Below are 27,930 nucleotides of genomic sequence, written 5' to 3'. Positions count from 1 at the left end.
GTCACTTCCTCCTCTGCTGATCATCCCTTACACGTTTGCCTTACCAGCGTTCTCCCAAACTCCCTCCTGTTTTCCTTTGGTGACTCCCAGCTAGCTGCTTTGCTATTGCATGTTTTTAAGTTTATTTGTTATTTAAAAAAAAATTTTTAATGTCTATTTAATTTTGAAAGAGCGTAAGCGGGGGAGGGGCAGATAGAGAGAGAAAGAGGAAGACACAGAATCCGAAGCAGGCTCCAGGCTCTGAGCTGTCAGCACAGAGCCCAATGTGGGACTCAAACTCAGACTGAGAGATCATGACCTGAGCGGAAGTCAGACACTCAACCGACTGAGCCACCCAGGCACCCCTCTCACTCTGTTTTGTCACTCATTATTGAAGTTGGCTCTGTCAGCATAGAGCCCGATGTGGGACTCAGACCCACGAACTGTGAGATCATGACCAGAGCCGAAGTCGGCCGCTTAACCAACTGAGCCACCCAGGCATCCCAGGTTATTTATTTATTTTCAAAGAGACAGCACTGTGAGCTGGGGAGAGGCAGAAAGAGGGAGAGAGAGAGAATCCCACAGAGCCCGACGTGGGGCTTGAACCCACATACTGTGAGATCATGACCTGAGCTGAAATCGAGAGTCGGACTCGTGTGCAAAATAAAATTCTTTCTCTCCTTTTTGATACCCTCCTCCCACCCCAGGATGTATCTTCCTCTGTTCCTTGTTGGTCAGTGACACCACCATCGAGTCGTGTGTCCAAACTGTCCTATCTCCTTGTTATTTTGACTCCTCCTTCTTACCTTCTATGTTCAGTTGGTTTCCAAGTTGGCTTCATAGGTTTGTCTAGCCTTCTCTCTGAGGTTGCGGAATTTTGTGTGTTTGCAAATTAAAACCACACTCTTGTTTAAACCTCAGAGCTTTCGCGTGTGCGGCTCCGTCCACCTGGAATGATAATCCTCCCCTCTTTGACTAATTCCTAGTGTTTCTTCAAGACTCAGTCGTTACTTCTTGCGGGAAGATTAGATGTTGCACTGCTGTCCTCCCATAGCACCCTGGTGTGCCATAGCAGTCATTACACAAAGTAACAGTTCTCTCTGTGATGGTCTTTGACCACTAGAGCATGAGCTGCTGAAGGCCAGAGACTGTGGCCTGGGTTTGTGTGCCCTGCATTCAGCCTGGTACCTGGGGCGTGGTAGGCCTCATTATAAGCTTGCTAAAAGAATACATGGGATCGAGTATACAGGTTTTTCCCAATCAGATACATTTCTGAGGCATATGTATTTGTTGCGATTTTAAGAGGGTTGCGATAGCACCTTTGTCCCCCTCTGAGTTGGGAACCAACTGAGAGAAATCTAAAACTCAGTCTAATGCAAGTCAGTATATTAGCTCTGTTACTAGTAAAGCTGGGTCAGAGGATGTGACTTGACTTTTGTCTGTCGTCAGGCTTGTTTGTCACTTGCCCTCCAAATCTGGACTTTTTCACGGTGTGTCCAAGGGGCAATCCCAGGTGGGCAGAGCAGGCATACTGAGCCTTCTTCAGGGAGGGCATCCTGACTCCAGCTTGTTGGTGACCCCATGTGGCCATGTGGAAACAGGTTTCCGACCCAAATACACTTCTGTGTGATACCAAATATCACATAGAAGCAGGAAGAGTGGCTTGCAGAATGCAGTCTGGAGAGAGACCCTCAAGAGTACATTTGTTCATTCATTCAACAAATAAGATGTGGAGCGCTCGCTCACTGTGTAAGTGGCGCTAAGAATGCGGTTTGGGGTTATGTTTAGGGCGTGCCTAGTTCCTTCGTCCGACTCCCCAGTAAAATAAGACATTCTTTCTCTTTCTTTTCTTTAGTGTTTATTTTGAGAGAGAGCGCGTGTGTGTGCCCTTTGAGAATCTCCCTCTCTGCCCCTCCCCCTGTGCGCATGCTCTCTCTCTCTCTTAATAAATAAACATTAAAAAAAATAGGAATTCTGGTGTCTCATCCTTAGAGATTGACTCAGAAGTCCTGGGTGGGGTCAGAGAGTATTCAGTGAAAAACAGTGCTCCAGGAGGTTTTTCTTCAGCTGGCTTGTAAAGCACCCTAAGAAAAGCATTGATTGTACTGTGGGAACCTAGTTTGCTCTCCTAGGATTTCTTGTGAGGTGAGCTTATGGAGAGAATAAACACACTGACACAGTAGACGACTTGTGAGTGTTGACTTTGTTAGGGGAGTGGAGGACAGTGGTAGTTGTTTTCTGGTGTGATAGTGTTATGCGTATGGTGGAAAAGGCAGCATAACTGGGTATACGTAATCCTCCCCAGAGACTGAAGGTGAATTCAGTCTGTTGCCGTCCTTATGATTTTGTGTGCATCTGTCTTTCGTTTTTAGTAAAAGAATTCTTGTTTCTGTAACATTAATTCCTTATAATCTTGCATTTATTTAAAATTCTTGATGTTAGCCAATTTTGTGAATTAACACATCTCACAATGCCTAGCTTATTAGAACGTTGACTGTGGTAGGCATTTTATAAATTTATCAGTTAATGAGCTTTATACAAAAATTATTGCAACTGACAATTGAGATATTAAGGTTGTAATTAATTATCATATACTAGAAAAATTAAAGCTAGGTATACTCAATTTTTTTTTTTTTTTTTTTTTTTTACTAGTTTTCTGTTTCTTTTTTTCTTTTATCTTTATCTTCCTTGGCTGGATTGTTGCTACTTTTCCCTTATTTTGTATTTTAAAAAAAATTTTTTTTGAATGTTTATTTTTGAGACAGAGAGAGACAGAGCATGCATGGGGGAGGGGCAGAGAGAGAGGGAGACACAGAATCGGAAGCAGGCTCCAGGCTCTGAGCCATCAGCCCAGAGCCTGACGCGGGGCTCGAACTCACGAACTGTGAGATCGTGACCTGAGCTGAAGTCGGACGCTCAACCGACTGAGCCACCCAGGCGCCCCGAGAATCTTTTTTTTAATTAATTTTTTTTTTTTTTAATTAATTTTGAGAGAGAGTGAGTGCTCCTGAGCAGGAGCGGGGGAGAGGGAGAGAGAGAGAATCCCAAGCAGGCTCTGCATTGTCAGCACAGAGGCCAATGCAGGGCTCAATCTCACCAACCATGAGATTATGACCTGAGCCAAAGTCAAGAGTCAGAGGGTTAAGCAACCGACTGAGTCACCCAGGCACCCCGAGAGAGGGAGAGAGGGGGAGAGGGAGAGAAAATCTTAAGCAGGCTTCACGCTCAGTGTGGAGACTGATGGTGGGGCTCTGTCCCACGACTCTGGGATCATGACCTGAGCCGAAATCAAGTGTCAGTCACCCAATCTACTGAGCCACCCCAGGTGCCCTAATATTTTATATATCAAATAAGGGAATCCCATACCATTTCAGTTTTCAATTCTGCCTCATCTCATTACTTACCTCTGGATGTTGGGACACAGGAGTGCTGTGCTCCCCTTCCAAGACTGCCACCTGCGCACGTTTGAGGAAGGCCTGTGGTGTGCAGGGTCCAGGGACGTGGTCTTAGAAGTAGGGGTGGACCACATGCTACGTCCTGACTGTGGTGGAGACAGGTGTGAGTGCTTTTCTTACCTGGCGGCAGCTCTGGTTTCAGTGTCATCCGTTGGATCCTTATTGTTGTGGAAGCCAACGTCCGGTGAAATGAAGAGACAATTACATTTTCTGATTTTAGTATTTGTGGTAATTTTTTTTCTGTGTGTTAATTCCAGGAGGTTTTCAAGTGGAATCTTGGAGGATTGCATTTTCTAAAAGCCAGGATTATTCTGTATTTTATTGCTTCTGTTTTGGGTAACTGCTGAAGAATACGTTTCGAATTAAGTTTGATAGTGTACTATACTGTAAAGTTAAATGTAAGTATAAGTCCATAAATTGACTAAGTAGGAGAATGTTTAATACGTATTTTTTCTTTAGAAATTGTGACACTGGGGGGAAACATGTTAAGTGTAGACTGGTCATTTGACTCAGAGAAAAGCTGTTTTTTCCTGTGGACAGTGGGTGTCTCCATGTAGTTTTGAAAGTATGTCAGAGATGTGTCTGTGTGACGCTTGTTGTAGACCAAGTATTGCAATGTAATGGAGAGAGAGAGTGTCTAATTGGGCCATTAGTCCCAGTATTGCCTTTGTTGTCCTCTTTTCCACGAGGGTTCTGTGCCTGGGGATAAAGGACAGGTAGTGAAATGGAGAATGAAAGGAGAGAAGGTATAGAATTACAAGTGGAAAGAGTTGTGTAATAAAATATTCCTCTAATGGATTAAAATCCTCTTAAAAGGAACACTTTCCTGACGATAAGACTATTTTGTTCCCGTTTCTTTGACCCCGTGTCTAATTAGTCACCAAACCCTTCTGATGCTTCCTTTGTGCCGCCTCCCACATTCCTTCCTTTCTAAAAGCTGTGGGCCATTAGAAGATGCATTTTGGTTTTCCCATGTGTCATGCTCCGTAGTGAACTCTTGCATTGTTCCACTGGACTGTAACTGTCCTTCACTGTCCCCAGTTTATCCTTATAATTGAGTGCATTGGTTCAGCGTGGCAGCTCTCGGCTGAAGTCCGTGTCCTGCATAAAGCCTCTTCATGTGAGCTCCTAGTGCTTTCTGAACCTCTGTGGGTGACCCTTACACATTGGAGATCCCTTGTCCTTATCCTTTAACGTTGTCCAAATCTTGCCTTTGTCTTCTTAAGTAGTTACATTTTTCTTTTCTTTTTTTTTTTTTTTTTAATGTTTATTTATTTTTGAGGCAGAGAGAGACAGCATGAATGGGGGAGGGACAGAGAGAGTGGGAGACACAGAATCCGAAGCAGGTTCCAGGCTCTGAGCCCTCAGCACAGAGCCCGACGCGGGGCTCAAACTCACGGACCGTGAGGTCATGACCTGAGCCGAAGTCAGAAGCTCAACCGACTGAGCCATTCAGGTGCCCCGATAGTTACATTTTTCATCCCATGTAGTTCTTCACACAGTGACTGTGTACACGTTGAAGTACAGGCATAATAACATCCATGTTGTAGGCTTTATATATAGCATGTACATGTATGTGCATATGTATATTTCTATATCAAGTTTTTGGTACTTGGGACTGGTATGTATGAGTGGGACTGTAATATTGAGTCCTTTTAATTGTATGAAGCAAACATCTTGTTCTGACACTAACTGAATACATAACTTGAGTTTTAATTTTAACCTTGGAGAAAATTTTATGTGATGCTGCTGACCCTTAAAGGATTCTGGATACATAGAGCTACAGTTATTGAAGTGAGAGATTTTTAGAATCTTCTAATAGAAAAACAGTCTGTCCCTTTTCACCTTGATTATGGATGGCCTCCTGTAGGACTAAAAATAATGCATGAAGTGTTTAAAATGATTCAGTTGACATTGGCCTCTGTGTGTTGGAGCGTTTTGTGGTGGACAGTATACTTTCTTGATGATAATTTTGATTCTTTCAGCACATATGTGAGCAGATACTAAATTTGTTTTATCTATCCGTGAACTCTGGGTCCTTATTCATTTAGTGAAGGAATGTTTTAATAAATATCTGCTGGGGCGCCTGGGTGGCTCAGTCGGTTAAGCGGCCACTTCGGCTCAGGTCATGATCTCACGGTCCGTGAGTTCGAGCCCCGCGTCGGGCTCTGTGCTGACAGCTCGGAGCCTGGAGCCTGCTTCGGATTCTGTGTCTCCCTCTCTCTGACCCTCCCCTGTTCATGCTCTGTCTCTCCCTGTCTCAAAAATAAATAAAAACGTTAAAAAAAAAAATAAAATAAAATAAATATCTGCTATATGCCAGACATGCACAACAATGAGTAAGATGTATGGACTTTCTGTTGGAGGGACTCTTGTTCTGGTGGTAAAGGCCGACATGTAGATAAATATGTAAATTACTGCAGTTGTAGAAATATACATTGAAGGCATAAAGAATCAAAATCCTGTAATCATAGCTGTTCCCATTTAAAAGTATGAAATTTAGTAAGCCTTAAATATGGCATTGAATTCCCAGTGTATTACTTGTAAGAATTGAGATAATGTAATTGCTCTGTAGAAGATGCAGATACTATTATATTCTGCTTCTGTAGATCATAAAAGAAACCTAATTTAAAGTCATACAGTTGGTTCTCATAATAGGGTCTAAGCATTCTTCAACTCCAGTGTCAGTGTTAGTAGTAACTTACTTTTGTTTTAGAGGATAGATTTATCTCAGGTACCCAGTGCTGTGTTGGTGTTTAATAATAGAGACGTTAATGGTTTAATAATGGAGAGATTAATATTTCTAGTTAGATTTAACTTATCATTGGATAATATAGTTTATTGAAATAAGTAGCTTATTTTAAAAGGAGTCTTGGGGCACCTGGGTAGCTCAGTCAGTGGAGCGTCAGACTCTTGATTTCGGCTCAGGTCATGATCCCAAGGTCGTGGAATCGAGCCCTGCATTGGGCTCTGTGCTGAGCGTGGAGCCTGCTTGAGATTCTCTCTCTCCCTCTGCCCCTGTCCCCTGATCATACTTGCTTTCTCTCTTAAAAAAAGAAAAGGAGTCTTTATTAATTATTCAGAACTCCTTCCCACCCCCCCCCCCCAAACTCACACCCACATAGCAAGCAAATGTTGTCACAAAGTACTCACTGGTGGGCCAGCCACTTGGAATACTGTCCCATTAAGCAGAATTCTCCCAGCACCTTTGTGTGCTCGTGTGCCTGATTCGACCTATTTTTAGTTCAGCTGTGAGGTTTTCTGTTCAACTAGCTACTCAGGTCCTTCCCGGAATGCCTCTGTGGGTAAGGATGGGTTGGAAATTAATTCTAACACCTCACCATCAAATTCTAACACAGAAGAAGGAGGCTGCCAGAGGTCAATGCACCTCACTCCTGCCTGAGATGAGGGCCAGGGGACATCGGTGAATCCGCGTGAGAATGATGTTAGTAGGGAGTTAAGGAGGAGAAATTATCTTGGGGTGCCTTTAAAGAAGAAATGGCTAATTTAGGAGTATGCAGAATTTGCTAAAAAATATATTACATGTTTTTACGTGGCTTCTATGTTGCAGGCACTGCCTATGTATATTATAGTACCCCTAACCCTGAGAGCTAGTACTCAGCCCATTAATCACAGAGCCCCATGAGCCTGCCTGTATACTCATGCAGCTTGGCACTTCTTTGGGGTCAGTTTTTCTGTTTCCAGCTGCACGCGTGTTCCATTTTCCCATAATTCTCTCACTTGAGACGTGCTGTTTGTGCTAGCGTATCATAAGTAAAGTTCTGAATTCCTTCTGCTCCAGGAGAATAGTGGACTCCCTTCTCCTTTTGTACTAGAATTAAATATAAAGGGAGAATCCTGTTGACTGCTCAGATTTGCCAACTGCTTGAGGCATTCTGTGATACGCTTAGTCCTTTGGAAAGAGAACGTTGGGAAGGGGTTAAAAATAGGGTGGTCTGGGGTTCAGAAGAGTTTATTGGAAGGGATTAGAAGCGAGGATGGAGAGAGACTGAAGGAACGCTTTAAGGGAAAAAAGCGTGTAAGTAGCTTTATTTTTTTTACTTCTTAAACTCTGAAAACCTGCTTTCATTGAACTAGCCACACGTTCTTTTGTAGTATCTTGTTTAAACTCTTTGGTCTTGGCAGCAGAATTTGATATGGATATTATCAAGTTCTTGATAGCTTTACACTTGATGTCAGCAGCCAGTAAGATAAGTCACGGTGCATTAGTGCCCTCTGCTAATTAATTGCAAGTGATGTGAACTAGGCACGTCCTGAACAGTGGTGTAAGGATCCAGAAGCTCAAAGATCGACTAGAAAGTAGTCTCTTACGACATGAAAGACTACGTTCAGGTACCTGCAGCTGAATTCGAAAAGCCCTACGAATTGACTTCGGCAAGGGAGTCAACCCCGTTTCTGTGGCTGAGTAGGTCAATGATTTCAGTTTACTTTGCTTCTTGTGATGTTTACAAGTACAGTGTTCTCTTCCTTAAAGTAGTTCATGTTACTTCTTTTGTGATTACTGTTGCCACAGTCATTTTGACATTATATTCTCTTCAACACGTTCTATAGAAATATGAGTACATTGACAGTTTGAAGCCTGGTTTCATATGTCGTCTCTATAGTTGGTAGCTTTTCATTAATAGTAAGTAGTCAAGAAACTGTTTTTGTATCATTTTGGGTCTTCTGGAGAAACTCACTGTGATCCTTTCTTTCCCTGCATGGCTGTGCATTCCTGGTCTGTTCGTCACACTCATTCCTGCAGTCACGGTCGTGGTTTGGTTTGGAAACTGTCTAGTACTTGATTGTAGTGTGGCTGTTACCCTTTGAAGCCATCAGATCTGGGCTGGAATCTCGGCTCCGCTCCATTCCTTACCAGCAGGGTGCTATTGGACAGATGGCCTCCCTGAGCCTGTATCCTCATTTATCCGAGGGAGATGGTAACCACTTCAGCAAGTGGGTGTAGGAGTAAGTGAGGAATGTTGTAAAATACTTTGTATAACGCTGCACACGTCATGTTCAGAAAATGACATTTTACTGCCTCCCCCCCCCCCCCGAACTGGTACTGATACTGTTATGAAAGCTTATTGTGAACCATATGCAGAATTTGTTGAGATTTTTTTTAATTAAAAAAAAATTTTTTTTAACTATTTTTGAAAGACAGAGACAGAGCACTAGTGGAGGAGGGGCAGAGAGAGAGAGAGAGACAGACAGACAGAATCTGAACAGGCTCCAGGCTCCTCGTTGTCAGCACAGAGCCCAATGCAGGGCTCGAACCCATGAACCATGAGACTATGACCTGAGCCAAAGTCGGACGCTTAACTGACTGAGGCACCCAGGAGCCCCACCCCAATTTTTTTTTTAATGTTTATTTTATTTTTGAGAGAGAGAGAGAGAGAGAGAGTGAGCAGGGGAGGGACAGAGCGAGAGGGAGACAGAGAACCTGAAGCAGGCTCCAGGCTCCAAGCTGTCAGCACAAAGCCCGACACAGGGCTTGAACTCACAAACTGAGAGATCGTGAGTTGAGCCAAAGTCAGATGCTTAACCAACTGAGCCACTCAGACGCCCCAAGATTTTTTTAAAGTTTATTTATTTTGAGGGAGAGAGCGAGAGAGGCAGAGAATCCCAAGCAGGGCTTGATCTCACAAACTGGGAGATCGTGACCTGAGCCCAAATCCAGAGTTGGACGCTTAATGCACTGAGCCACCCAGGCGCCCGTTTGGTGTGATTTTTGAACGATTGGTTTACAAGCAAAGGTTTTCATACTGTCTTTAAGATTATCTCTAGGGCCCTCAGGCACCTTCTGCTTACCCATTGTAGTACTTCTCTTATTGCGTTACTAATAATATCTACCTTTTATTGAATGCTTGGTATATATTAAAACTTTCATTTTTTAATTTTACCAGTAAATATGAAGAAGGCATTTATTACACCATTAAACTGATGAAGAAACATAGGCATAGTAAGAAAAAGTAACATGCCCACCCAGCTAGACAGGAAGAGACCCTGAGGTCACCTTGGGCCTGTCTGACTGCAAAGCCCATTCCCTTTAACACCATCTGGCCTGTTTGGCATTTTCCTTTTTACTCCCGTTTCTTGCAGTGGACCTGAGCTTCCTGAAAGTAGGAACTGGATTTTGTGTGTATTCCAAGTTCACATTTTTTCTAAAGCCTCTGTAAAAGCAATGTGTACTATCCAAAAGCGTCAGTGTAAGTGAAACCTAATGGTATTGAGAGTCTTTTCTTATTGAAAGTAACAACATACCATTTTGATGGGGAACTTGAAGCAGTAAGACTTGCTTTTCAGTCCGCTGCCAGTCTCTTTGCCACCATAGCAGCTGGAGTGTGCTATTTTTGGCCTCGAGTAAGTGTTAGCAGAGCGCTCATCTTGATCTTCTTACCAGGTCACAGGCGCTTTTCATCATTGCATTCCCCAGCTCGGTGCTCTGTATAACAAGCACTCGATACGTATTTGATTTTAATTCTTCAGTGTGTTAATATTTATCTGAAATATTTTTATATTGTCGCGGACAGAAGTAGAACTTTTGCTTACTTGGCTCTTACCTCCCTCCCCTCCCCACTTCTTTTCCTCTAATAATAGGACCAGTGTTTTTGCTTTAGGATTCTAAAAAGAGTTCAGGTGTTTTGGTGTTAGTTAATTGAAAAATTCGGACTCTTTAGAATTTTTTTTCTTCTGTTGAAGTAGAAAACATTCTGAACAATAGCATTTTTACATCATCAGCACATAGTGCCAAGTATATATTGGTGAAATTAATAAACTATTTTTTAAGTAAGTTTATAAACTCAAGAGCAGGGATCTTTTCTCTTTTATACTTTCTTGTATGTGTGGCATCTGGTATGGTCTTAGGCAGATAGTAGGTACAAATGAAATATTTGGGTGTTGACTGATTTGACCACGGGTATCTGTGGTGTTGTGGGAAGAACATGGGGTTACGGAGTTAGACATGGGATGCTCACTTAGCCACTGCTGTTGAGTAAGTTACTTGGTCAGTTCTGCTGTACATCCCACTCCTGTAAAGTAACGGTAATAATGCCTCACTAATTTGCTGGAAGTGTTACATAATGTATGCACAGTACTCTGTGATCACTAAAGATGCTGTGCAGAGCTTAAGTCAGTCTTGTTTTTATCAGTGCTTTATTGACTCTGCTCTGCTGCAAATCTGTACTCAGTCTTACTTGTTTTGGCCAGTGCTGGGTACTCCGTTGACATTTAGTATATGACTGCATGCATGAATGGTACACACTTCATGAGCAAAGTGAGATCTGGAGAAGTTGTCTCTTGCATAATCTTACTCTATGAGATAGTCGTAAAAGTCTGGTTAGATCTAGTTCTTTTAACTTCTAGCTCAAGCAGTCTTTCATACTATATTTTGGTTTGTGAATACATACAAATGTACACATAAACAGAGACACACATACCCTAGTTTCATCTATCATGGGAATAATATTATAGTGCCTCCAGACCAACATTCCTGTTACTAGCTTTCAGGACAAGAAAACTGATCCCTCTCACTTACATGGTTCTTTCCAGATAGCTAACGTGCTTTACCCAAGGCCATGTAGGCACTTAAGTGTAAGACTTGGAATGTACCCAGGTATTCTGGATCCCAATCCATTGCTCTTTCCAAGATACCAACACCTGAAACTATAATAGAGCAGGCTTGGAGCATTTTTGAAATTCCTGGACTTCCCTTTGAGGTTTTTTTCCCTCACTAATGTAGTTCCTCATATGATGCCTTGTGTAGATAACACATACTGAGTGTTTTTGCCAGCCACTAGGAGCAGACCGTCTTTCAAGACCCCTGTGACAGGTGCTGTAGGTGGATTGGGCCAGGCAGTGGGAGAGTGGGGTGTGCAATGTAGAGAGTAGTGGGAGATGAGATTAGAAAGGGGTAATGGGGGTATGGATTATGTGTTTGCTTAAAGGGTGAATTTGGTAAGTTTTGTGTATGTGTGTGTACAAGCGCACACTTGCCCCCAAATGATTTGAAATGGAACTTTGGAATGATTCATTAATATATTCATTTTGATGTGGTGTCTTTGGGGAGGGGAGAGGAGATTTAACTTTTTATTTCTTAATCGGTAATTGAATTCACATGCCTTTTTTTTTATTATTATCAGTGCCAGTTTGAAGGTTTTATTTTAAATAACTCATTAATATTCAGAAGCCTGAATTTCTAGGTCCATTTACAATATGAATAATCTCAGTACTTTGTGTTTTTACTCTGTTTTGAACAGGAGTGTGTTGCTGCTGTTCTGCTTTGCGTCCTCGCTACAAACGCCTGGTGGACAACATATTCCCTGAGGATCCAAAAGTAATTTGATCTACATCTACTGATCCTTCTCTTTGCTGACCCATCCTTCCCCCCTGCTGACCTCCCTAAGGTTTCCCTAATTTCATTTCTCTACTTTTACTCCTAAATCTCATCCTGTACACTGCTGTTTTTATATTTCTCTTTTTCTACTTCAAAATGACCCATGCTGGCTTGTCTAATTTTCACTGATCCTTTTCGTAGATCAGTCTAAATTTGGCATGATGGACAGATGGCGTCCTCTTGTCTAGATAGTTCCTATATTTAAGTAACACTTGACAAAAATTTATGAGCTGGTGCCGGATTATTTGTACGAAATGCTAAGAATACAGCTGTGAACACAGACCAGGTTTTCTGCTCTCGCCAAGCTCACAGACAAGGAAATTGGCAATTACAGTGCTGTGTGAAAGAATGTTATGATGAAGCACGCCGTGCTCCTGGAGCAGGTCGGAATGATACCTAACGTGGGCTTGGAGAACAGAGGCCTTCAGGAAATAAAATCTGCACTAAGATCCAAAGAATAAATGGGTTGGCCATTCAGTTTTCAGAAGAGAATTGAGAAGTAAAGGAAGCATGTTCCAGGCAGAGTTTGTTCTCTTTTTACTTCAATGCTTTAAAATTTTTTATAACTGTTAAACTTTATTATGGAAGATTGCAGTTTTCAAAGCACCTATTATTTGAATGATTTTGTTTGACACCGTCCTGAATTTTCTAAGTTTCCTTTAGTCCAGGGTTAAATGGATATGAACAGAAAAATGTTACATGGGTTTGATTTCCCAAATTTGCTTTAAAATGTAGTCAGAGTGCCTGGCTGGCTCAGTTGGGAGAGCGTGTGACTCTTGATCTTGGGGTTCTAGGTCGAGTCCCATGTTAGGTACAGAGATCACTTAAAAATTAAAAAAAAAAAAATCTTAAAAAAAATTAAAATGTAGCTAATTACAGAAACCTTTGGTGATCTTAACATTAATTTATATATTTCATGGTGTATGAGATACCTCATTTTAATGAAATCCGATTTAAACATTCAGCCATTTAGAAGAGGTTAATCAATTACATACTATTGACTGCCAGATATCCTGGATAATTTGTGACAGGTAAAAGCCCTAAGATATGATAGGGTACCTGCCTTACATAGCTTTCCATCCATTGACTGACATAAAGCAAAAGCATACTAAATATGAAATCAAAATGCATAAATTAGGAAGCAAAATGTTAAGTAGAACAGGTGGTAAAGTTTTTGCCTTCAAAGCAGAGGTTTTGCTGTGGGGTGGCAGTCTCTGGGAAGCATTCTCAGAGGAAATGAGATTGCTGAGCTTTGAAGGATGTATGCCATCTGGAGAAGTGAGATTAGTCTCTTTGTTGCAAGTGAGGGGCCTGGAGAGAAAAGACAGAGGAGTGCAGGAGAAAGCAAGGGGTAGGTTTGAGGTGAAGACCGTGGAAGTGAAGGTTTAAATAGCCTCATTGCAGAGGGTAATGGGTGGTAATCGTGCTGACCATGATTTCTGATCTGAAATTCCAGACACGTCATTTAATAGACCGAATATTCAAGTCATTTCCTTGAGGAGTCTGGGACATATGGTTACTAAAGATAAGGTGGAGGCCAGATTATAGAGGAATGTGAATGACAGACCGGGCTTCTACTTTGTCTGCTTTAACTCCTCATAGGCAGTGAGGGACTTTTGATCACGGGAGTGCTGTTAGGTGGATTAGATTAGTGATGACAGGTAGAGAATGGTTATATAAAGAGTATTTTTGCCAGCTATTGACGGATTGATTGATTGCCAAGTATTAAATAAGATTTGTTTAAATGGAGACTTAAAAAAATTTACGTGAACCTTGCATACGTGTGGCAATCGTAACCCAGTTGACCTTATTTGTTATTGTTAATTTATGCAACAACAAAAAAAGATCTCGTGTGTCTAAAACAGATCAGGCAGTAGGTGCCCAGAGTGCAGGGGTCTACAGGTTACAGTCCCTGCCTTCAAAGAGCAATCTAGTGAGGGGGACAAATAACCAAACCGTTTCTTATCATTATTAGCCATGTGATCTTGGGCAGGTACCTCAGTTTCTCATCCTGAAATGGAAATTATAAATAGTACCGATTTTATAAGGATCTCATGGATATTAAATGAGTTAATAGAATTCTTGGCTCACCCTTTCTTCCCTAGTGCCCATGACAGTGTCTGGCACATGGTTAGTGCTTGATTAGTATCTGCTTCACGAGTGAAAAACAGCGTGACGGAACACAGCGCTGAGCGCGCTGAGCTGAAGGAACGCGCAGGAGGGGCCTCTCAGCCAGGCTTGGGAGGGGGGTGGGAGGGCGCCCCGAAGGCTTTTGGGAGGACTTTGAGACCTGCAGGATGAGTAGGAGTGAGTCATCCCGGTGAGTCAGAGAAGCATCCTTAGGCAGAGGTGAGTTGAGTGACAGGAGTCCACAGACCAGTCAGACTGCTTTTTATAATGCTAAAAGGCGGGGAGCAGTGGTAGCCTGGAGAGGGAGGAGGACTGCAGAGGAGGACATGACGAATCTTCTGCAAATGATAGAAATGTTTTGTGTCTTTTTTTTTTTTTACTGGTGGTTTCATAGATCTACGACTCTCATAGTTCAGATTATATACTTGGGTGTAGTTTATTTTTTATCTTATTTTAAAAAATGTTAATGTTTATTTATTTTGAGAGAGAGAATGAAAGAGCAAGAGAGAGAGTGTGTGCCAGGGAGGGACGGAGAGAGGAAGAGAGAATCCCAGGCAGAGCTTGATGGGGGGGGCTTGATCCCACGAACGTGAGATCATGACCTGAGCCAAAACCAGGAGTCGGCCACTTAACTGACTGAGCTACCCACGCGCCACTTGGGTGTAGAGTATTGTGTATAAATTATTCCTCAATAAAATCAGTGAGGCATTAAAAAAAAAAAATGGATGAGAGGCAGTCATATTTAGCTGATGATGTGGAGGAACCAATACAGAAGGAGAGGTCAAAAAACCAGGAGGGGCCACCTAGGTGGCTTAGTCTGTTGAGCATCTGACTTCGGCTCAGGTCACGATCTCATGGTTGGTGAGTTCAAGCCCGTCGGCTTTGTGCTGATAGCACGGAGCCTGTTTGGGATTCTCGGTCTCCCTTTCTTTCTGCCCCTCCCCCACTAGTGATCTCTCTCTCTCTCTCTCTCTCTCTCTCTCTCTCTCTCTCTCTCTCAAATAACCATTAAAAATTTTTTTTAAAACCACCACAACAACAAAAACCCAGGAAAGAGAGAGGCTAACCGATGGAGTCAAATCCTGGGCCGCATGAGGCAGACAGAAAGAGCATAAGCAAACGTTTCTCTAAGATGAGTCCTTTGAAAATAGGGGTCTTGTTTTGCATGGGGTAGGGTTTCTTAATTCAGGTTCTGTTGACCTTCTGATCTAGTTAGTTCTTTGCTTTTGGGCTATCCTGTGCATTGTGGGATGTTTGTTAGCATCCCTGGCCTCTACCCGAAATGCTGGTACACCCCCTGCCCAGCTGTGACAACCCAAAATGTCTCCACACATTGCCCCACGGGGTGCAGTCTCCCTGGTTGAGAACCACTGGTCTGGAGGGCACTGAGAAAATGGGGGTGGAGGGTTGCCAGTGAATTCTACTCCAATGGCTTCCATCTTCTGAGAAGGAGGAGAGGAGCTCATTTGATGTCAGAGAGGGAAGAGAGGTGGCCGTAGGAGCAAGTTTGAGGACAACCAAGTAGGTAAAAATAGGAGGGATTGATTCCATTGGTGATGGAACAGTAGTAAGGCAAAAAGCCAGAGAATATGGAGGGGCCAGTAGAAAGCGCAGATTTATAAAATTTTCAGTTGTAGAGTCACCATTTAACATAATTCTTTTTTTTTTTAAGTGAACTCTACACCCCATGTGGGGCATGAACTCATGACTCTGGGATCAAGAGTCGCGTGCTCTTCTGACTGAGCCAGCCAGGCGCCCGTAGCATAATTTTTCTGTCTTCCTTTCCACCTCCTCTGACAATCCTAAGGAACCCTTAGTTTCTTGGGCTATATATGACCAAGAAGTTTAGGCTGAGAATTGATTTGTTGTCTAAGGGTGGGGAGAACCATCGGACCTGTGGCCTGGGTCTCCCTGTAGAGGGCAGAGACAAACGAAAGTTTGCTGATCCCACACCAGGGGACTCTTGTTTTTTTTAGTATGTTGGATGAGCAGAGACACACGCAGTCCTTAATACATTCTCATTTGTTAATTAAGGCTTTGTAATGATATCAGCAACTTTGAATCATTTTAACAACGTGTTCACTGTCATCTATGTAAAGGAGTAAAATCGACTTAACATAACCGTAAAATTTTTAAATCGAAACAAATTTGAAATCTTTCCACATTTTAAAATACATCTCATTCCCTGCATATTGCAGTTAGTTGAGCAGTCTCTATTTAGGAAGGTGTTACAGTAATTCATCACTTATGAAGGTATATTTAAATGTTCTGCCTAAATGGGACATTTGTTTAACTTTCTGAAAATTCTGTATCCAGAATGCCATAAAAGGAGATTATCGCCAGGAAGTTTCAGCCTAAAGGATGGATTTAATCACAAATCCAGAAGGGGGCATGCGAAGCAAGCAATGCTTGGAAATAAAAAAAGTATCTCTGAAGATGTGGACAGCCTACTTACCTCGTTCTTCTTCTTAACTTTTAGGATGGCCTCGTTAAAGCAGACATGGAGAAATTGACATTTTATGCAGTATCTGCTCCAGAGAAGTTGGATCGAATTGGTTCTTACTTAGCAGAAAGGTTGAGCAGGGATGTTGTCAGACATCGTTCTGGGTAAGAAAACTAATCGCTGCTAATACTGTATCTCTGAAAATGCTTCCTAGGCTAAATCGTGCTATGAATTGTTTTGTCGTCTAGTCACACAGAGATGCTCTGTGGAGGATAAAACTTTGTAATATTTTACAGGGAAATATGTCCTACCATACAGATGCTTGCAGCTTTTATTACTTTCCTGATGGTCATGGGTTTTTTTGTTGTTTTTTTTTTTTTATTTATTTTTTTTATGTCTATTTATTTTTGAGAGAGACAGTGTGAGTGGGGGGGGGGGGGGGGAGAGAGAGAGAGAGAGAGAGAGAGAGAGAGAGAGACAGACAGAGAGACATAGAATCAGAAGCAGGCTCCAGGCTGCAAGCTGTCAGCACAGAGCCCCATGCAGGGCTCGAACTCACAGACCATGAGATCATAACCTGAGCCGAAGTCGGCTGCTTAACCGACTGAGCCACTCAGGCGCCCCCTGGTGGTCATGTTTTAAGAATAGACTCATGCAAGTTAATGGAGTGGCCTTTAGCTTAAACATCCATTGATTTTTGATATTTTAATATTTCTCTAATGGAAATAGTAGAAATTGACTCTCTTAGTGTATTAATGCGATATTATAATTTAAAAATCAGTCTCTACATTTGAAACAAACAGAAAGATTCTGTTAACCAACTGATTTGTATCTATCAGTGGAATAATAAAAGAGATAATGAACGAGAACTACATTAGGCTTAGATATTAAAGGTCCAGAGTATGTAAGCATGCTGATTTGAAACTGTGCTGACTGTATCCCTACCTATAAATAAAGGTCTGCCTTCTTAGTCTATTCTCTGTGGATGAACAGTACTAACTTGGATAGTTTGGATTATAAATAGTTTTCCATATTCATTTTATGATCCTAGTTTTCTAGAGAACTCCATTCTTCAAGTGATACTGGTTTTCTCTGCTTCCAAATTATTAACTGCTTAGAACACTATAGTGAGTCTTGATACAAAAAGTTCTATAATTATTGAAGCAAAGGTATCTAAAGTCAATTTTCATTTGTGGTATGAGCTTTAAAATCTGATGAATTATAGGGTCGAATTTATGAGCTGTTTACTGATGATATTCTGTTGTTGCTGGTAATGTTTTTGTACACTTACATTTACAAATACAAGTAGATTATATTGGAAATTTTAGGCACATTGCTTATAGTAACTGTTTTGGTTTAGATACAGAGATAATATGGTTAGAAGTCTGGAAAATGATAGATGTCCATGTTTACAAAGAAAAATGTACACAAGCTAATGTTGAAGCTCTGGAAGAGTTGGAGAGGAGGGAAAATGATACCATTTTGTATACTTCAGCATGAGGGTTCTTGTATAATCTAAGATCGTTAGTACTTGTGAGAATTAAGTTTTCACTTAGAAACTACTAAATTTGCCTTTCTCTGTCCTGCGCATTTACATTTAATTATTCCAGGAAAGAGCACCTAGGAGAATTTGGAGAGCTAGAAATGCTCTGACATTGTTCTCTTCTATTTAGGTATGTTTTAATTGCTATGGAAGCCTTGGACCAACTTCTTATGGCTTGCCATTCTCAAAGCATCAAGCCATTTGTAGAAAGCTTTCTGCATATGGTAGCAAAGCTGCTAGAATCCGGGGAACCAAAGCTGCAAGTGCTTGGAACAAATTCTGTGAGTAAAACTATTCTCTAACTTTCAGATTAATAAGCATCTCGAGAATTGGTCTCTTAGAATGTTTTTGCCTGGTAAAGACACCTGCTCTGGTCAGGGCGGTGGGACAGACAGCACAGATGTGGAGGATTAGAACACTGGCTCAGTGGGCGGAGCATGTGACTCTTCATCTCGACGTGTGTGTTGGAGCCCCAGGTAGGGTATGGAGACTTTTAAAAAATAAAATCTTGGGGCGCCTGGGTGGCACAGTCGGTTAAGCGTCCGACTTCAGCCAGGTCACGATCTCGCGGTCCGGGAGTTCGAGCCCCGCGTCGGGCTCTGGGCTGATGGCTCAGAGCCTGGAGCCTGTTTCCGATTCTGTGTCTCCCTCTCTCTCTGCCCCTCCCCCGTTCATGCTCTGTCTCTCTCTGTCCCAAAAATAAATAAACGTTGAAAAAAAATTAAAAAAAAAATAAAATAATAAAGTCTTAAAAAAAAGAAAAAAGAAAAGAAATAGCACTGTCTCTATCTTTTTTGTTGCTCCTTGTGAAACCTGCAGTACCACCTGATCATAAAGAGCATTGGGAAATCTTTTGGCCATAAAGTCGTAAAAGTTCCTTATACTCGAAGGCAGCAGGTGCTGCTTATGTCAATGACGCCTTGGTCTGTACTCTAACTTGTGACTTTCAATAAATGGAAAGAGAATAAAGTTTCTCCTTCTAAAAATTTTCCAGAACATTCAGCTTTTGAATGGTCATTTAAAAAATTTCTGATTTATTTAAAGTAATACGCTTATCGTAGCAAATGTGGAAAGTTAAGAAAATATGAAAGAGTAAACAAGATGTTTGTAATTCCAGTTTCCGGAAGTAATCCTTCAGTCTTTTTCTTTTTTTAAAATATGTATTAGAAAGCGGGGAACATGTTATAGATAGACTTTGTGTGTTTTTTTTCCCACTTAGATTTTTTTTTAACATTTCCTGATATAATTTAAGGTTTATTTTTATGAAAAATATAAATACTCAGTTTAATCTTTTCTGGAACATCACGCAGCCAGTGTGTAGTGTGAGAATCTTGAAAATTGGAGTCCGACCCCTACCCACCAATGCCCGCGTCACCACTTAATGTCAGTGTGGACAAATGATTTCACCTCTTGAATTTCAGTGTTGCTGTCTGTAAGATGGGAAGAAGCATATCTTCTTATGGGGCTGTTTGAATGATTAAACGGGAACTTGTGTGAACCACCTAGCACAGTCCCTGGCACAGAGTAGGTAATGAATGTCTGTTTAATCGCAACGAGGAGTAGTATTTGTGGCCCTTTTCTAGATAATATGAATCATAAAATTAGCATTTAAGACTGGTGACTTAGCTCCGGCAAAATTAATTTAGAAATGCCTTGGTATCATTTCATTTTCTCACATCTGTTCTATTCTTATTTCAGTTTAGTTTTCAGGAAAGTGTTGGTAAATCTGGTTGAATAATTCTTTTGGTGACAGCCTTTCGAGCCATCAGTCTGTATCCTGGCAGGTGTTCATATATATTTAAATTTGTAAGTAAAGTCACAGTGTTGCTTTAGGCGGTCTAGTACCCAGAAGTAACACATCACTGAGTGACTGGAAAGTTAATGAGAAAACAAAGTACACAAAAAGGAACCTTAGGGCCAGGTCTGTGAACATGTAGGATATTTAAAACTTCCCAAATACATAGATTTTTTTTTTCATATCTAGAAAGGAGGTAGAATAAATTTTACCATCTCAGTACTTTTCTTCTCTATTGAGTGTACATTTCTTTCAGTTTATGTTCCCTTTCCTTGACTCATCTAATTGGTATAAGTATTACTCATGCAGGTGTTATGTCACAACTGTCAAGGAAGACTTGGTGTCCATGATTAAGGAGTAAAATTTTCTGCAGGTTTGGTTAGGCCCAACTGAGGTGATCATTGAAGCACTGTCTGTATCTAGGAAATGTAGAAGAGCTTTAGAGGAAGACCTTTCCTTCTCTCAGAGAGTGGGCTCACTCACTCAGACTGGATTAAAAAGTTAAATTTAATACTTATAATGCTATATTCCTGATTTTCTAAAGTTTATTAAAAATTTCCTTTTTTTTTTTTAATTTTTTTTTATTTTTTTATTTTTGAGAGAGAGAGAACACGAGCGGGGGAGGGACAGAGAGACGCCGAGAAAGATTACCAAGCAGGCTCTGTGCTGTGAGTGTAGAGCCTGACGTGAGACTCGAACCCACGAATTGCAGGATCATGACCTGAGCTGAAACCAAGAATTGGACACTTAACTGGCTGAGCCACCGCAGCGCCTCCAAAAGGAACTTTTAATTTTCAATTTAATTTAATTTTTAATTTTCTGTTTCTAATGTTTATTTATTCTGGAGAGAGAGACAGAGCACAAGCAGGGGAGGGGCAGAGAGAGAGACACCGAATCCGAAGCAGGCTCCAGACTCTGAGCTGTCAGCACAGAGCCCGACACAGGGCTCAAACTCACAAACTGCGAGATCATGACCTGAGCCAGAATAGAGGCGCCTTGGTGGCTCAGTTGGTTAGGCATTCGACTCTCTATTTCGGCTCAGGTTATGGTCTCAGGTCATGATGTTGCAGTTGGTGAGACTGAGCCCTGGGTCTGGCTCTGTGCTGTCCATACAGAGCCTATTTGGTATTCTGTCTCTCTTCCTCTCTTCCTGCCCTTCCTGCGCGCTCTCTCTTTCAAGATAAATAATAAAGTTAAAAAAAATTCCTTTTGTATGTATGTGGCACTTGTGATATTTTATATATTTCATTTGCTACTTACTTGGATAGTTCTTGTTAACATAACAAATATTGGATGAAAGTAAATGTGTTCCATACTTTCAAAAAGGTGATAACATGTTTATATTGTTGTTTTGTTTTTTAGTTTGTCAAATTTGCAAATATTGAAGAAGACACACCGTCTTATCACCGACGTTACGACTTTTTTGTATCTCGATTCAGTGCCATGTGTCATTCCTGTCATAGTGATCCAGAAATACGAACAGAGTATGTATTTACTCTGGGACACAGGGAGCGGTTTATTGATGAGTACTGTGTTTGTATATTTCATAATGATTACCAAAGGAAGTGGGAAAATACTATACATGCTTTTTTCCTAAAATAGGACTGTCTGTGGCTGTTTGAAGGATCGGGTTCCTGGAAAGAGTGGTTTCTCAACTTAGAGTAAACTTCGCAGTCTTCCCTGTCACCTGGAATGCCCTTTCCCCCCTCCCCTGCCATCCCATCATCATTTCTTGTTCCTTTTGCTCTAATCCAACCAGTGGTGTCTTTGCTGTTCTTGAACACATCGGGCGCAGTTCTCCTTCAGGGCCTTTGGACTAAGTGGTCTCTGCCTCGAATGATACCCCGGCTACCCATGGGGCTGTCCACCCTACTTTGCTCAGCTTCCTGCCCACACGTCACCTCCTCAGGAGAGTCCTCCCCTGCTTACCTTTTATTTACTAAATATCAACCCTCCCATCCCATTCCCAGTTCCTCTTTTATCTTCTTCTCATCTCGGTTTCTGTTCCTCCATAGAGTATGAATTCCAGGAGGATGGAGTCCTTGCTTTGAGGGCTATTTTATCACTAGCACTTTGCATAGTGCTGAGCACATAAGGGGCTCTCGATAAGTACTTTTTGAATGAATACATAAGTGAATTGAATGAATGAATGTCTGTTACTGAATGTTGTCAGTCTGAAGTTATCATAACAACCGATTTGGGTATTTTTAAACATTTCTTCTAGATACTTCCTAGTAATCTGGAATCAAATACTTCTCTACAAACACAGTCTATAGATTGATATTTATGTGGAAATGAGAAGCTTTAAAGTTAATAATTACAATCAAAATGACCTTGGTAAATACATAAAGTAGTTTGAGCTTTACCATACTACACTGATACAGACTAACCCGAATTCAGACAGTTATTATAGGCAGTTTATAGTCAAGATTTAGCTCGTTTGTAATTTTTACTTTTAAAATAAGGGAATGTGCGAAAATATAAGGAACTAGCTTTTAGTGTGCATGCTATATTGTTTACACAAACCAAAACAAATGTGAGAAGTTATTTTAACTTGGAGAAAGAAAGCTGAGGTGATTTAATAGCTCTTATCAGATACAAACATGCTGTCTGACACACTGTATGTATAATTCTTCCTCAGTTTAGTATTGGCCATTTAGAGTTGCTGCTGTACCTTTATTACGAGTGTAAAGCCTTAGAAAGGTAGAGATAACTGTAATCGTCTTGTTAATTTCCTCTTTCTTCCAACCACAATTAAAATCTTTTTTTTCTTTCTACCTGAAGGACATTTAAAAAGTGTTTTATAAAATTTGTCCCTGGAGCACCTGGGTGGCTCAGTAGGTTAAGCGTCCGACTTTGGCTCAGGTCATGATCTCACGGTCCGTGAGTTTGAGCCCCGCGTTGGGCTCTGTGCTGACAGCTCAGAGCCTGGAGCCTGTTTCAGATTCTGTGTCTCCCTCTTTCTCTGACCCTCCCCCGTTCATGCTCTGTCTCTCTCTGTCTCAAAAATAAATAAACGTTAAAAAAAAAAAATTAAAAAAAAAAATTTGTCCCCGTTCTCAGAGACTGACATTAACTTGTTAATGGGGGAAAAAGGTATAGATTGGCTAAAGAAAAGGACACTTTTTTTCAAGATTTTGACCATTTTGTTTTCTTTTAAAATAAAGTAAATTTGCATAATGCAGAATTTTTTTGGTTTGGTATTATAAATATTAGTAACCTCTACACAGACATTTCTCAAATTTTGGTTGAAGTGAATTTTACATATAAACTAGTGTAGGTGAAATGTGTTTGTGATATCCATAATATTTATGAAAGGGTACATTTAAGAAGTTCAAAAATTTATTATTTATGGTGTCTTATTTTTAAGTATTTACTGCCCCCTAGTGAAAGATTTTGTCTTGTGAACATATTTTCATGTAACATTTTTCTTTAATATTTACAAAAAGAAATTTGAAGTTTTGTAAATACAAGTGAAAAGCCTTGGGGTACATTTTTTTAATTCTGGGTCTTCCCAGAATTGTATGATATTTGAAATTCCACAGTGACATTCCATTTGAATGCTGAAACAAATGAGTAAACTAAAATGCTTCTAAGATACTTACAGGGTTTGATTTTTTTTTTTTTTTTTTTTTTGCCGCAAGTAAAAGTCCTTTTTACTTTTTTAGGGTTTTTTTAGGCATATTAGTATTCTATTTAGCTTCTCGCGTAGTTACTTATAATTTCCTTTATTTTTAGCAAAACTGTATCAAATAGAATTCAGGGGGGCTAGAATATGGGGCTGAACACTATTATGATTTTAAGATATTTGCCTTGTAGAAATGGTTCCCACCTGTAAAGTTGTACATCATAATCGTAAGCTCTAATTTCCTGAGCAGCCTTCAGTTAAGGGTGCAATCATCATCATCGTCATCAAAATGATGAACAGTAGTAGGGGCAGCTAATGCTTACCGGGTAACTACTGTGTGCCAATTTACTTAACATTTTATCGGCTAAACACGGTATGTGAATTAACTCATTTAGATCCTTATAACATTCCTGTGCCCCAGGCAAGTTCTATTTTACTGATAGGGAACCTATAAAATTCCTTTAAGGTCATGGCTGGAATATACTGGTTAGGCCAGATCTAGATCCGAATTGGAGGCCAGCTGTGTAGCCGAAGACGCCGTCGGTAGTTCACGCCTCCTTTGAATAAGGGCATCGCCATCTGCTGGGTCTTGCTGTGTCACAAGGCGCCGACCCACCTTCCTCCTGGCGTCTTGTTTGTTGCTGTGTTCTGTCCCACCTTTGCTCGGTCTTCTCATCAGCCGAGGGGTAGCAGCAGGCACACGAAGCAGACACTGTGGTAGTAATGCTGGGCTTGCCCACTTGTCGTAGCTCTGTAAGAGTCTCTCGAGACTTTGTTTTAGAGAGTGGCATGTGTAGGTACAGCTTTGAAATAGGCAAAATCTGTCTTTTTTTTTAATTAAAAAAATGTTTTATTTATTTTGGGGGCAGAGAGTGAGCAGGAGAGGTGCAGAGACAGGGGAGTACACAAAATCCGAAGCAGGCTCCAGGCTCCAAGCTGTCAGCACAGAGCCCGAGGCGGGGCTTGAACTCACAGACCTTGAGATCATGACCTGAGCCAAAGTCGGACGCTCAACTGACTGAGCCACCCAGGCACTCTGGCAAAATCTGTCTTTATGTCTCCTGTTCACTCTCTTACCTGTTCAGTATCCTGTTCTCCATCTGCCATTCCTGAATGCCTGTGTTATATCCCCATGGCTTTGTAAAGCGTGGTCACCCCCTTCCCGGTATCTTTCATTCTTTAAAACCTACAGCTTTTGGAACACTGCTGACTGAGCTGAATAAATCTCTGTTGATGAGTATTTCCAGTAGTAGCAAAAAAGGAAGTAAATAACAGTCAAACTGGGCCCAAAGGAAGTTGTTTTTGAGCAGTTGGGTGACCAGGTTAGCAGTTTGTGAGATTTTTCCTCCTCAGCTTTTGTATCCTATTTTTTAGTCATTTTTCTTCTCATTCTTAAATCTAAAGGCTTTTTTTTTTTTTTTTTTAACGTTTATTTGAGACGGAGAGAGTGCAAGCGGGAGAGGGGGTGGAGAGAGAGGGAGAGAGGATCCCAGCAGGCTTCACTTTTGTCAGCGCAGAGCCCGATGTGGGGCTCCAGCTCACAAATGGTGAGATCATGACCTGAGCCAAACTCAATCTACTGAGCCATCCAGGTGCCCCCAATAGAACTAAAAAAATAATTAAGAGTGAGGAAGAGCTTGAGGAAGTTGAGGGTTGTGGGTGGGGAGGGGAGGGGAAGGGAAGGCAGCCGTCTCGCACTGTGTGGGTAGATCTTCAGTCACCCGTGGACGGGTGTGTTTAAAATGGCTGAGCTGTTTGTACTCGTGTCATGATAGCTCTCATGTGTCACAATACCTTTACGGGAACCAGCTTAGTTCTCTATCTCCCTGGACTGCAGGAAGGGAGAGGCCCTTTGGGAGAAACCCTGAACAGGTCTGAGGAAGCACTGAAAGGTGCTCAGGAAGAGAGAAATCCTGTTTTTACTCAGCTTCCGAGATTTCTAGGCAAAAAAGGAAAAGAATCTAGTTCACATTAGTTTGGATTATTGTTGTCCCTTAGGAAGGCCTAATGCTTTTTGATTGCATTCTTTTTTATTGAAAAATAATACATAGACTTGATATTAGTATATCTTATAGTCCCTTTAAACTTTAAGTGCAGCTTTTAAAAAGATGTTATTCAAAGTAAATCTTGGGGTGCCTGGCTGGCTCAGTTGTTAGGGCATGAGACTCTTGATCTTGGGGTTGTGAGTTCGAGCCCTGCATTGGGGCTAGACATTACATTAGTAAATTAAAAAAACAAAAAAATAAAGTAAATCTTTTTTGGAACTGCCATACCTCTAGCTTAGATTTTTGAGATTTTAATTTTTTAGATTTATTGTATTATTTTCATTTTGTTGACTTGAGATAATATTTACTTGGTCTTGATTCTTTTAACTAGACAGCCAGAGCAGACGTATTTAAATAACTTTTTTGGGAGGTGCCTGCAAGGAGCTCCTGCAAGGAGCCTGCTTGGGATTCTCTTTCTCCCTCTCTGCCCCTTCCCCATGCACGCTCGCTCTCTGTCTCTCTCTCTCCCTCCCCCTCTCTCAAATAAACTTTAAAATGTTAAAAATAAATCATTTTTTTACATGACACATTTTTTTTCTTTTTTGTAGAATCCGAATTGCTGGAATCAGGGGTATTCAGGGAGTGGTTCGCAAAACAGTTAATGATGAACTTCGGGCTACCATTTGGGAACCCCAGCACATGGACAAAATTGTTCCATCCCTGTTATTTAACATGCAGAAGATAGAAGAGGTTGACAGGTATTTAATAAAGATTTTCAGGTGGAGGGTGTGTTACTTTTGTACATGTGCATGTGTGCTTGCTTGCCCGATAAGAAAGTTGTGTCTTTAGTGTTACATAAAGAGTGGTCTCATAAATGTGAGGGAGTTTAAATATGTGCTCTTTTGAAAAATTACTCATCTTTAGTGATCACATTAGGCTTAGTGGACCACAGATTATTACTCATACACTTAAGGTTTTATTTCTTTTAGAATAAATTTACACTTGCTGGTTATTATTGAGCATCCAGTCGTACTAAAAGCTGCAAGTGTGAGAAGTAGAAGTTCTAGCCGAACATCTGTTATTCTGTAGACCTCCAGGATGCTCTAAGGTGGTTAGATCTAACCAAAATAATAATGGTAATAATAACCGCTATTCACCATTTTAAACAAAAGGTTAGGCTGTGTTTATTTCCTTTATTCTTCTAAGATATTTGGGGATAAAGAGAAAACATTTGCACATTGCCGAGGACTCAAGTCTGTTAGCTGTTACAACTAGTGTCGGAATTCTTGCATACGGTTTTCTTCATATCTCCTTTTCTCCTCCAGTCGCATAGGCCCTCCTCCTTCTCCTTCTGCTGCTGACAAAGAAGAGAACCCTGCCGTGCTGGCTGAAAACTGCTTCAGGGAGCTGCTGGGCCGAGCGACTTTTGGGAATATGAATAACGCCGTTAGACCAGTTTTTGCGTAAGGAGTTGATATTGTCCTGGTTATTTGTGATCGTGCCATGTCAATTCTGTGCTAATTCACTTACAGAGGACACATTTTGCTGGCATGAGTGCGTTACTGGTAGAAAGTGTAGCATTGTGGGAGGGGTATAGGCGTGAGTCGGCCGCCATATTTTTGAGTGCTGTTCCAGCACTGTACCAGCCTTTCCCCTGAAAAATGAAATCCAGTCAGTGCTTGATGTCATATGCATCATTCATTGTGAATTTTTCTCCCAGGCCTTGAGATGCATATGCAGAGTAAAATACTCAGCAGTGTCCAAATGTGATGTACCTCTTTTTAGTAACTTCTGTGGTCATTTTTCCTAGTCCCTGGTTCTGTTTCGTGGCTTGCTTTTTCCCGTGGCTGGATTGCCTTAGTGCACATGCACTTCTCTAAATTTCATCTTACACCTGGTGACTGGTCAGAGCAGGACTATTAAATATCTCATGGGTACTTAGACTCTCCCCCCAGGGAAAATACATGTGTGAACTTTGAGTTTCTCCACAGAAACATTATCGCTTAGGCCTTGTTGTCAAGCCTTCGTACGGTCATCAGATGATAGATCTACTGTATAATAGGCTGTGTAATTTCTGGCCGTGTTTGCTAGTCTTTTGTTCATCGTTTGCCTCATCCTTTTCCCTTCCCAACTAATGATGTCTTCAGAGACATTATTTGACTACCGATTAGACTGTGGTATTAGACTTTATACAGACTACTGGAACATATGGAATTCTTTATTAAAGGCAAATACTTAGGTTAAAGTTGAGCTTTAGTTAATAAGAGTCTATAAACCCCGAGATTGTACTAAAAATCATGGAATCATTAGATTTCCAAAGGGATCTCTGATTCTTCCACTGCCTGAAAAAGAAAAATTGAGATTTTGTGTTTAATGACTCTGTGGACATATGGAAATGCTACTGAGGAAATAATCAAAATGATGTCAGCTGTAACGAAAGGCAGATTTATTGTTCAGTATCCAGACATGCTGATTTAATAACGGAATTCTGGTTTTTATGTTAATACTCTTATTGAGAGGTACTCTATAAGGCCTTAAAAATCTAGAGAGTGATTGTAGAAGAAAGAAGCTACTAAG

At 41.0% G+C, this 27,930-nt stretch overlaps 1 protein-coding gene across 2 annotated transcripts in view; it reads left to right on the top strand.

Moving 5' to 3' along the window:
* EFR3A (EFR3 homolog A) overlaps window positions 1-27,930 on the top strand; it is a 104,340-nt gene that overhangs the window by 25,243 nt on the left and 51,167 nt on the right. The window contains exons 2-7 of one of the 2 annotated variants that reach the window (XM_030303519.1): window positions 11,693-11,769; window positions 16,439-16,566; window positions 18,076-18,226; window positions 21,103-21,224; window positions 25,962-26,111; window positions 26,679-26,816. In XM_030303519.1, the coding sequence (XP_030159379.1) occupies window positions 11,693-11,769; window positions 16,439-16,566; window positions 18,076-18,226; window positions 21,103-21,224; window positions 25,962-26,111; window positions 26,679-26,816 (766 nt within the window). Of the gene's footprint in view, window positions 1-11,692; window positions 11,840-16,438; window positions 16,567-18,075; window positions 18,227-21,102; window positions 21,225-25,961; window positions 26,112-26,678; window positions 26,817-27,930 lie in introns of those variants that run through there. The other variant, XM_030303520.2, reaches the window with a different exon arrangement.

This window comes from Lynx canadensis, chromosome F2 (genome assembly GCF_007474595.2).
Source record: "Lynx canadensis isolate LIC74 chromosome F2, mLynCan4.pri.v2, whole genome shotgun sequence".
NCBI classification, from domain to species: domain Eukaryota; kingdom Metazoa; phylum Chordata; class Mammalia; order Carnivora; family Felidae; genus Lynx; species Lynx canadensis.
Note: the sequence above shows the minus strand (reverse complement) of the source record. Positions and strands in the feature narration are given on the sequence as shown.